At 43.1% G+C, this 11,424-nt stretch overlaps 1 protein-coding gene across 1 annotated transcript; it reads right to left on the bottom strand.

Annotated features, from left to right (window-relative positions):
- Positions 1 to 239: 239 nt before the first annotated feature.
- Positions 240 to 10,692, bottom strand: COMMD9 (COMM domain containing 9). The gene is made up of 6 exons (XM_065635963.1): positions 10,592 to 10,692; positions 10,363 to 10,488; positions 8,994 to 9,133; positions 8,227 to 8,261; positions 4,480 to 4,583; positions 240 to 3,644 (listed from the first exon to the last, which is right to left on the bottom strand). The coding sequence occupies exons 1-6, from the start codon at positions 10,640 to 10,642 to the stop codon at positions 3,504 to 3,506; spliced, it is 597 nt and encodes a 198-aa protein (XP_065492035.1). The 5' UTR covers positions 10,643 to 10,692; the 3' UTR covers positions 240 to 3,503.
- Positions 10,693 to 11,424: the final 732 nt, after the last annotated feature.

The following is an 11,424-nucleotide window of genomic DNA, read 5'->3' as shown; positions in this document are numbered from 1 at the left end:
ACCTGAGGAAATTACACTGCTAGATATGTTGTTCCTAGTACCAAGAACTGAGACTGAGCTGGGCTGCGTGATTTTTAAGAGAAATTTTTCACTTAACAAGAGATCTATCACGGATTTTTTACCCAAAAAGCCTTTTTCTCCTGTGCAGGAAGTCCCATTTATATTGTTAAATATAAACTATATTATCTCCAATGAAAATCAGATACCAAACAAACTGAAACTAACATTTTTTACTCAGGTCAAAACAATTCTAAACCAGATTACTAGTAACAAAATGACTTGTTTGAAGTGAAATAATAATGCTTCGGTTATAAACAAAGCAAAACATTTGTTTAGATGATAGTTTTGGAAAAGCTTGAATACGCGAACTTCACACAATAAACCCAAAACTTAGAGTAATTATACATTCACCTAAACATCATGAGTATTGTAAAGTCTTCTACTGTTTTAACCCAAAATTTAAAGATCATTAACGGAAGTGGAAGCTAGGAATCACAAAGGCATTTTCTTCCTAAATTCTTCTTGCTCTCAGTCATACCATCTATACAACTTATAGCCTGAACACCCTAAAATACACATTTTCTTACAGTAAGAGAAGGCAAAATGTTTTAAACGTTTTTCATCACTTTGACACAGTCAGATCCAACACAATGTCTGAATTGTAAAATTACAATCTGAATTTAACTTGCATACTTGTGTTTTACAAATTATCAGTTTTGCTCAGTGTAATTGAGTTATCACTTGATAAACAATGTACATGTACAAGATGGTTTTTATTTTTGTCAAATACTGGAATTAAGATGGAGTTTTTGAGCTCCACTTTGCAGTGAAGGCTTGTGGTTTCCTGGGGAAGGAGTTCATTCAGGTGATTCACATACATTGACAGCTCTGTTCTTCATTAATGTCCTTGGACTATTCTTCTCCAGAAATGAACAATTGTGGTGACCCCATTCAAGGGAGATACAAACTGTAAGTGAAGAATGGCCACTACAATGCTGAAAGGCAGAGAGTACAGAGCTTACTAGGTTTAGCCATCAAAAGCAGAGGGGGATTTCACTTCTTCGTAGGTATGAGGGGAGAAACATAAAGGTAGGAGAGAAGTAAGCTAAAGAGGACAGTGTTGGCACAGGAACAAGCTGATAATAAAGTAGTGCTGAATATACATCTAGGCTAGCCTACCAAACAGCAGCAATACGTGGAAAGAGGATAGAAATCTGATGTAAGAGAGCAATCATTTTATGAAAAAGATCACATATGATTGCCTGCAATAGCAGGCATGTTAGTCTCTCTCTCTGTAGCAGTCTCTGTAAGTAGGACTTTAACGCGAAGTAGTCTTGCTGATCGGGTATTGACAGTCCTATCCGGTCTCTCTTGTTTTATATACCTTTTCTTGAGCAGTCTCAGCTCTTCTGGCAAAGGTGATAAGAGTCAACAAGGAAATATCTAACACCATAGGCAGAGATTTGAAGGCAAGCTCTCAGAGCCTCCTAAATCTTGGGCTAGAAAAGACGAGTATCTTCTTGCAGCATGTCTTGAGATATACCCTTTGAAGTCATCAAGCGTTTGTCATGCCTCTGATCCTGTGGACAGCCCCCTTTCTTAAGTGTCTATAAGCAACTTTTAGCTACCTGCAGATAGTGCCACTCTGACACCGGAGAAGTCTTTTCACTTTTAAGCCTTTCTTTACAACTATTCTGTAGTTGTGTAATGGTTTTGTATGAGAACTTTATGCCAGTATTAGTTCTTCATTTCATTAGGCCCTACTATATAACTTCAGTATTTACCTCAAGGATTTCCCTTGTGTATTGACTTCCTCAGGTCCTCTAACACTACGAGTACTTCATTATGCATGATTTACCTCCTCAGTGGTTCTTACCTTTTAAAATAAATAATACAATATAAACTGAGATTTTTTTTAAGGACAGGCTGCAAAGGCAACAGAACTTCCTCAAACTGAAGGAATGTGTTACAGATGTTTTTCACAGCTTGAATCTTACAGAACAGATTGTTGAATATCCATCTTCTCTTTTCAGATTTCCCTATTACATATGAAATTTACGAGTTCACCCTGATATGTGTCATACATCTCATCTTGATGGACAAACTGTATCACACTAGTATGTTTTAAGGGCACAGGCTTCATTTACACTTAAACTAGCCCACACTCTGTGGCAATGTATAAAATTAATTAACAAGGTCTGTAGTTTATGCACACTTCTTGAATGATTTCATGTTTCCAAACACATGAGACAACGTTTTCTGGCTTGAAGGAGGGCCAAATGTTTTATGAAAGGTGCGACTTTGCCAACAAAGCATTTGCATCCAGTCTTCCGGTCTGGAGCATTATAGAAGCTCATGAGAAGGAAGAGTCTGAATTTTGTTAATATTCTGCACTTACTCCTCCACACTTTCAATGCACATGTATTTATCAATTTCTAGGTCAAGGTCATCACCTGTAATATTGCACAGAACTGGTGCCCATGAAACAAGGTGCCCTGAAACTGTATTATAATGAAAATAGTTTAAAAGATGAACCAATTTGAATAGGAAACAAAAAGTCCTTCTTCAGCAACAAATGTGAACCTCCATTAAACCAGCCTAGAAAGTAGGCACCACCACAAAGAGGCTGAGGTAACCTAGGACATCTTTTCTAAACTGAAAAGGATTCACGAAAATCAATCAACAGTTCATTTTTTAATTAAAAAATCTATATAAACAAATAACAGAATACTTTTGAGAAGTATAGGCACATATTGCCACAGAAGGTTTTCCTGCAGTACAAACAATGGCCACCAATTCTTTACTTTCACAGTCCGGTTTTTGTGCACCAAAAATAAAGCCAGAGCCCAATAAACCCAAACATGAATTATCTAAACTCCTTTTTTCTTTTCAAACAGAAGGAGGAAATTACCTGCTGCTAAAGATGTTCAGACTAGTCATTTTGAAAATCGTGCTATGAAGCTGATCAGAAGGAAATTTGTTGTAGCATAATTGTCCTATTTCAAAGCATTATCCTCTAATAACAATCTGCAGCATGGCTGTTCTTCATTGAGAAGGAGAAAATGCTACATCCAGCAGGCATTTCAGTACATGCACATTCCAGAGAGAAGCACTCTCCTTGTCTGCTAATGGTGAAAACTAGCTCATTAACCAGTTTGAGCCTTTTAGATCCTAATTTCAGGACAGAAAGATAGCACTTGCTAATAAAGCTGCAGCTATTTGCTGTTTCCAGTTACGACCCTTGTGATTAAGCCAAGCTCTGAGCCTGCAAATACTTTTCTGAAAGAGAGACCAGCTTTTGTTCAACACCATATTAGGAAAACACTTTTTGGCATCAGACCAAAGGAATGTTTAAGCATTAGCTTTTCAAAAGCTATCTTAATAAAGAAATCTCTTTGTTTTGTTAAAACAGAAAAAAAGTGTTACACTAGGCTGCAACTTATGAGCACTGTAGATAGAGAATACTCCCCTTCCTCACTGCTTGAATCCATGCCCTTCAGCATTCATTTGTTTGCAACAGCAGAAAGTTGATCACGGATCCTTCCTAGACCTTCTAGCATAGTGTCCAGGGTTTCTTTGCTCAATTCCACAGTCAGTGCAGAAACAACAGGGCTATTTCCACATAATGCAACATCTTCCTGAATCTGAAAATAGAAATGCAGATGTTAGCTTTTTGAAAAATTCATTCACGTTTCCCAGTGCCGCTATCAAAGTCAGTGATTAACAGATAGATTCAGAAAAAGGCTTTAAATTTGTCATCCAGCTCAGTTCTGAAGGACCATGGCACATTTTCTATGCTGTGTGCCTCACTAGTGAAGTGTGCTCCTATTGACAGAGTGCAAGTAAGCATATACTGCCATGAATATGAGGAAATTCTGAAGAGGCTTGTAGCAGGAAGCCACACCTGTATCAAAAGCATCTTAGCAAATACTACATAGCATATTTAACCCCATCCCAAACACAGCAATTAGATTTTTTTCCTCCTCCTCTGGAACTCACCCATCCCATTTTTACTGGTTGGGGAATCCAGAAATCTGTAGAATATAAGCAGTATATTTATCTATACTCCCCAAATGATAGATGAGGCCAGGGAAGGAGGTTATTAGTAATCAGAAGTAATTTCCCAACTAATGCAGGTAGCTAAACATTCTGATGAGTGGCTTAGAATTAAAGGGTGATGACTTCATAATTTATCTTCTTTCTTTCTGTAGAGAACAACGGTGACCAGGAACAAATATGCTGCCTTCTTCTATCCTTATACAAAGAAAATGCTCCCTCACAAGAAAAAGAGGGCTTTAATCAGAGACACCATCCCCAGGCTCTGTGGTATTTCAAAGATCATCTATGAGAAAGTCTGTTAATTGCCCATCAGGCAACAGGCAAGCACCAGATGCCTGTCTGAACTGTTCTGCACTGCCACTGGTAAATAAGGTGTTGGGCTTATTTTGATCCTGTATCCTTTACAGCCACTGACATTACCTTTAACTGAAGCAGGCAAGTAGGGACTGCCATTCTGCTGATGCTGTCTGAAGATGTCTTGATGTCCACCCTCCAGTCCATGTCAACCAGCCGAGGCAGGGAGACTGAGGGATTAAAAAAAAAAAAAAAAAAAAAAAGGGTCTGTTAGGCTCGGCAGAACATGATGACACCAGACCCTGGAACCTGTGACTACTACCATGTACATCATTCTCCACTTCTGGCCCTGGGAAGTGTACAACTTTAGTGCTACTACATGGTTTTACATCATCATTTTTATTCTGCAATAAGCCAGTCTCTGAAGGCCTCCTCATGACACTGGAAGGACAAACAGGGTTCTCCCATTATCACGTGCAAGGATGGCACAGCGTGAGACAAGCATATGTAAATTCACAAAGCTGCTGGTAGAAGGGGAGCAGTAAGATGTCTTCTCCACTTCCTCATCCCCTGCCTTGCTGCCTGCAACAGTGAACTAGTGCTTCATCCTAAGTTGCTCTGGGAACTACATGCTCTATTCTGTAACCAATAAGAAAGCACACAGGAATGCTCTTAAAATCCAGCAGCATAAAACATGTTATTTCAAGCTCCCCAACCTGTGAACCAAAGCATCCTGCAGTACAGCATATGTATGGGTAAACTGCAATCTTCACATCCTGTCAATTTGTTAAAATATTGAAAATATTATCCTAATTAGATGTAGCCTAACAGAAATCATTCAACAGTCTAGCACAATACTGACATGAATAGTTCAGGGTTGGGGAATCCATGAGCTTTCCAAGAGAAGAAGGACAGGTCTGACTTGGTTGCCCTGCCAAGAAATCTGTGCAACTATCTCTTGCAGAGAGTGAAGGGGAATATTCTCTCATAATGGTGTGTACTTAATGGAGATTGCTGCACTATGAACCCTCAAGAGTCTCTAAGCACCATGCAAACTGGCATAAAAACTGAGATTAAGGTTCTCCCAAAGAAACTCTGGTACCAACAGGCTGGCTGCAAGCGCTTTTTGTCAGTTCTTTGGAGCATAATTTTTCTCTACAGTGTCTTTCAGCTACCAATAATAAATATATGGAACATTTGAAGAATAAATTCAGATTAAACTAAAGCAAGTATTTAGATGGGTGGCATGCAGACATCTTTTCTCTGTGTTTGAACAAAACAAAGATTCCTACTTTTGCCAAAAAAAAAACCACAAAAAAAACCAAAAGAAAAAACAAAAAAAGAAACAGTATTGACGTTTTCATCTCAGAATTACAAGTGTTTTCTCACACAAACAGCAAACCAGAGGAAAGCATAATTACTTATCCAATCAGATAACAATAGCAAGTGTTAAAAGATGAGGCTTGAATCCTTGACTGCCCAGTGGTAAAACACAATTTACCACCAGAATCCAGAAATTTGGAAAATGTCTGTAAGGTAAATTCCTTGTTTAAAATACATGAAAAGAAAAAAAGTTGTAAGGTGCAGTTTAACATGCATACTTAAAGTCCTTCCCACTTTGGTACTGTCACATTTATAAGACCTGGAACACCTCTTGCACTCTTTTCAACTGCATTCTGGTAAGAGTCAAGCTATACTTCCTATGTTCAAACATGCAGCAATCAGTTTCATAGGAAAGCCAATAAATTCTCACTAGAAGAAAGTCCACACTAAGGACATGGAAACAAAGACAAATCATTTTGGTTTGAAAATGGCATTTGCAACTAAGGGGCTTGACTGCTGTAACTATGTCAGAATAAATGAAAACAGGGTGGTTGAAGAAATTGCTCCTGTTTGTGTCAGCTAAGGGCTTTCAAAGAAGTCTGAATGAAACATAGGACCAGCCCCATACAAGATGCATAGGGAGGTGATCATTTATTCTCAAACTCAATTAAAAATCTCAGCTGTGGTACTTGGTAGGTTTGAGTGTCTTTGCAAAGCCTCATCAAACCTGGTTGTCAGCAGTTATTTGACTACTATTTAAGGGCAGCAGAGTGGGATGAAGAGGCAAAGACTAAACCTCTGTTGAGTGCTAAGGTGCCCTGGTTTTGTTAAAAACAAGACCAGTTTCTCTTTTAGTGAATTTTCCTTTCAACTAAGTTCTTCTAAGTAACTGCACTTTTCTGAATTTGGCTGCATGTTTTTTCAGACGCTCTTTGCTCGGGAGCTGATAACAGTAGCAATGGTCTGCAGAAGAGACCCAGGTTTAGACTTATTGCCACAGCAGCCAAGGTTACTGATAAATTTCAAATGTCCCGTAAGTGAGAGGGGCATATTTGCAAGGAGGGGCAAACAGAACAGGTGACTAAAATCGACCAACTAAGTATTCCATCCCATACACATCACACACCCTATAAAAGTGGGAGATCACGAGGGTCTTGCTCTCTTCGACCATGGCTGGCATCTGAACAGGACCCTGTCGTGCTTCCGATCCAAGGCCTGGTTCCAGACCCTGCCTCCCTGAATCCAGTTCCGGTTTGCTGTGAAGTCCAGCCCAGGCCTTCCGGGTGCCTGCCCTGCAGCTGCTGGAGCATACCCTTGTATGTTACTTTGCAAAGACTGATTGCTAGTGGCTTGGGAGGGGCAGGAAACCATCCACATTGTTAGGATAACATCGATCAATCAGTTGGAATGTCTGTTCCTTAAATCCCTGTCTTGGCCCTATGTGATACATGTCAGATATTTAATGAATACAATATTAATCCATCATTTTCTAGAAGACCATCTCATTCCAATATTCATCTAATGAATACAAAGACATGAGAGTCAGAGCAGAGCTCCTGAGTGGTGCTCCAAGAGCTACACACCCAGCTTTGCTTCTGGGTTGTAAAGACCTACCTAGTGTGTCATGTCGGCGTGTCATCTCCTCTAACACACTAGAGTGTTAAGAATGCAGGAAAAAAACATCACGTGTCTTGGAAACACTAGAATAATGTTTAGTGTAAACAACTGCTGTATTTACTGTATTAGCATTACACAACAGCTACCTATTCATACTCCATTAAAATTTTAAAGGACAGTGTATTTCCAGGTCTTGCCATACTGGTTAGCTGTTGGACATTATCTCCTCTGCAGGCAAAGGGTAAAGAGGATCCATTCAGTTTTCAAACTACTCTGTTATGTATCAGCTCTCATTTATAGGCCTCTAAGTGCTACAGATGTAAAGGAAACCTCTTAGGGAGAAACCAAAGTGTTGTAGCTGCATGGAACACCTAACTGGTATGTAACTCAGTGCCCATGATGCTGTTGTTAAAAGTTTGCATTCTTTAATTACATCACTGTTTATAAAGGTGAGGAAAAAGCAGAGTTATGAATATACGCAATATACTTCCTGATGCATGCAAGAGAAACAATGCACAGAACTGACTAAATGTGCAAAGACAAAGTGTTCCCCAATATATACAGATTCTTCACAGTGCACTGTTCTTGAATATGGACGTTACTTAATTACCTGAATGGGGAGGTCAGAGTGCTTCACTTTCAAAAGTTTTGCAAATACTTGCTATACAGTGCATTCTGCGAGGCAGCAACAGACGGAGCATTAAACAGAACTGCATGATGACTGGGAACAATTTAGCACAGCAGCACAGATCTTCATACAAGCTTTTTGGTCTCTGCTAACTCTGTGATGCCACAATCATACAGCATCATCTAAGGCAAATGGGGTATCCACACGCTACATTATGAAAACATGTTGCCACACACTATTCAACACTCTAAGCTCCAATGACCTCAGGAAACATTAACTGCATCAAGATGTGAGCTACTACTTACTCTGACTTGCTTGTGCCTCATTCCTCCAAGCAGTGCTGTGAAAAAGTGAAGAAGAGAAAAACAGTATCAGCAGAGCTTTGGGGAGGAAAATAAATAAATAAATAAATTAAAGGGTAGGGAAAGCATTCAGAGTAGCTTATGCCTGATGGAAGGGTCACCAGGCCTGCACCAGTAAGCAGGGGAGACTGCCTATGCTACTAAGTGCCAAGGAAAGGCTGTCACTTGTGGGCAACAGTAGGCAAACTGGTGACTAATTATTTGTTCTTCTGTAAGTGCAGCTCACTTATGGTATGTACCTTTGTCCCCAGTTTTGTCAAAGCAATGGGCTACCAAGCAGTGAGGTAGTGGTAGAGGATAGCAGTTCTGCATACAGTACCTCCACACCTAAACCAAGGTGGTAAGTGGACAGGCATCTAGATGATACCTGATCAGATTTTGTAGTGCTGAAATCTAGCCCTCTAAGTTGTAGCATTTTTCTACCACACAGGTGAGTTGTTAAGATAAAAGGGGCTTTGCATTATGTGAATGAAGCCCACACCCATTCCAAAAGCCTTGGGAAAAACTTCTGTGCCCATGGCTGTGTTTTGTTTGCCATTCCATTCAGATGACATATTTCATTCACTTATGCTCATCCCAGCTTGTGTGAGTATGCCCAAGGCATGCACAAAATACATAGAAACAAGATTTTGCATGCTGCCAACTATCCACATATCAAACCAGGCTTTAACTTTGCAGCTGAAAGCAAACAGCACGTGGGTAGCACTCACATATTCTCCAAGATTATTTTAGTCAAAAGGTTTTTCAGATTTTGGTGGAAGTTCTCTGGGAAGAGAGAGAGGATATCTTCTGCCTTCGTCAGGCCACGGTACACAACATGCCTGGTGAGGTTGTGCAAAGCAAACACCAGCTGTAGGAAAGGAAGAGGAGAAAGGGCCCAACTGGGTTGAAAAACATTACATGCAGCACAAGACAGGCCTTCAGCAGCCAGTAGAGACACAGCTTCTGTATCAGCCCTGCGGAGGAGGACTTGGGGGTACTGGTGGATGAAAGACTGGACATGAGCCAGAAATCGGCACCTGCAGCCCAGAAGGCCAATTAAAAGGAGTGTAGCCAGCAGGACAAGAGAGGTGATTCTGCCCCTCTACTCCACTTTGGTGGGACCTCACCTGGAGTACTACATCCAGCTCTGGAGCCCTCAGTACAGGAAACACATGGACCTGTTGGAGAGGGTCCAGAGGAGGCCACCAAGATGATCAGAAAGATGGAACACTTCTCCTGTGAGGACAGGCTGAGAGAGCTGGGCTTGTTCAGCCTGGGGAAGAGAAGACTCCAGGGAAACCTTATTATGCCCTTCCTGTAACTAAAATGGGCCTATAAGAAAGATGGGGACAGAGTTTTAAGCAGGGCGTGTTACAACAGGACAAGAGTGACAGTTTTAAACAAGAGGAGGGGAGATTCAGGCTAGACATGAAGAACAATTTTTTTACAATGAGGGTGGCAAAACACTCAGGTTGCCCAGAGAGGTGGTAGCTGCCCCATCCCTGGAAACATTCAAGGCCAGGCTGGACGGGACTCTGAGCAACCTGATCTAGTTGAGGATGTCCCTGCTCATTGCAGGGGAGTTGGATTAGATGACCTTTGAAGGTACCTTCCAAGCCAAACTATTCTATGATTCTGCAGTGAGACCAACACCACCAGGGCCTGGGACATGCAGGTACTGCCCGCCAGCTTTAATAGGCAAGCAGCCGAGATCCACACTGTCCTCTAGCACGCATGCCTCACGCACTCCCCTTTTGCCTTCCTGTGAGGGTCCTGTGGACTGTGCCTCCGCGGGAGCATCGTTTGACCCAGCACGTTTCATTACAGTAACGGCCGCGGTCCTTCGGAGCCCCACGGCAACATGCATCTTCCCGAAGGACTAGGCCAAGCTCTGTACTGGCGCCCGCACCGCTGCTGGTCGCTCCTGGCGGGTCCTCCTTCCCTCCCTCCCGCACGGTGAGGCCCAGGCGGGCACATTCCATCCTCCCGCTCCTTCTTACGCGCCCCGTTTCTGCGCAGCGGGAGAGAACGCTTCCGAAGGCACCCCGCCCGCTGCCGCGCCGGCGGCTCTCCCTCCCGCTGCCCGTCCGGCTTTACCTGCTCCGCTTCCTCCGGGCCGGCCGTGAGGCCGGGGCAGACGCGCTGTGCCAACGCGGCAAGGCCGGCGGACGGGCTGGAGAAACACTGCTGGCACAGCTGCCGCACGGCATCCCTCGATGGTGCCTGGCGGGAAGCAAAGTGGGAGGCGCTCAGCCGCGGCCAGAGAGAGGCAGTCCCCGCCGCCGGGACGGGCCCCCGTCCTCCAGTAGCTCGGCGGCCCGCTCACCCTCAGCAGGCTCTGCAGGGCGGCGAACTCCGCTTCCCGCACCGCCGCCATCTTGGCGTTGTCAGCTGAGCCAGCTGCACACCTCCCCCTGTTGCGCCACCACCATCTTGCCGCTGTCAGCTGAGGGGGGCGGGGACGGGGGACGGAGGCCGGAGGCGGGGCGGGCGGCCGGGAGCTGTAGTCCTCCCGTGGAGGGGACTTCGCGTTCCATGCCGCGGTCCCATGTTGAAGGCGTAGCGGTTCCGCCCGCTGTGGGGCTTGTGGGAGTGCGTGCGCCGTGCGAGCGGGACCTGCAGCCGGAGCTGGGCCCCGGTATCAGTACTGAGGTAGCAGGGACGAGGGCAAGCCCTAAATATCTGGTCTCGCCGCTTGCTGATCTACTCATTTTTTTACTGTCAGTGCAAATCTCTTATGTTGAATGCATAATTTAGCTGTGAACTCTCTATTTTCAGCCAGTGGGAAGTGAAGGTGAAACATTTGTTGTGGCACTGGTGCAATGACATGGACCATTATCTTAGCAAACTGTATCTTTGACTTCGGAAAGGATTAAAATAAGTCCTCTTTCTGAGAGAGAAATAGTCTTCTCTTTGTCTTGTGTAATTCACAATATATCTGGTTCCAGGGCATCAGTAATCTATGATCTTTCCCCATCATTGCTTCTGTCACAGCACCTCTATCCTCATTTCCGTTTGTGTTGTTCGGTAAGCAGAATAATACAAGACAAGAAGTGCCAATATGTAAATGCTGTTTGCACTGGGCTTCACAAACTTGACAGGGCAATGAGCAATAGGAAACAAGGCTCTATGGAAACTATTTTGGGATATGATTTTATT

Source organism: Caloenas nicobarica, chromosome 5, assembly GCF_036013445.1.
Source record: "Caloenas nicobarica isolate bCalNic1 chromosome 5, bCalNic1.hap1, whole genome shotgun sequence".
Lineage (NCBI taxonomy): Eukaryota > Metazoa > Chordata > Aves > Columbiformes > Columbidae > Caloenas > Caloenas nicobarica.
Note: the sequence above shows the minus strand (reverse complement) of the source record. Positions and strands in the feature narration are given on the sequence as shown.

Excerpts from the sequence above, each read along its gene's own strand:
- COMMD9 (XM_065635963.1), bottom strand. The coding sequence starts at position 10,642 with ATGGCGGCGGTGCGGGAAGCGGAGTTCGCCGCCCTGCAGAGCCTGCTG. Across the intron at positions 10,489-10,591 it reads CCCTGCAGAGCCTGCTGAGG|GCACCATCGAGGGATGCCGT; the intron begins GTGAGCGGGCCG and ends GCTTCCCGCCAG. Across the intron at positions 3,645-4,479 it reads CTTGCCTGCTTCAGTTAAAG|ATTCAGGAAGATGTTGCATT; the intron begins GTAATGTCAGTG and ends TTCTATTTTCAG.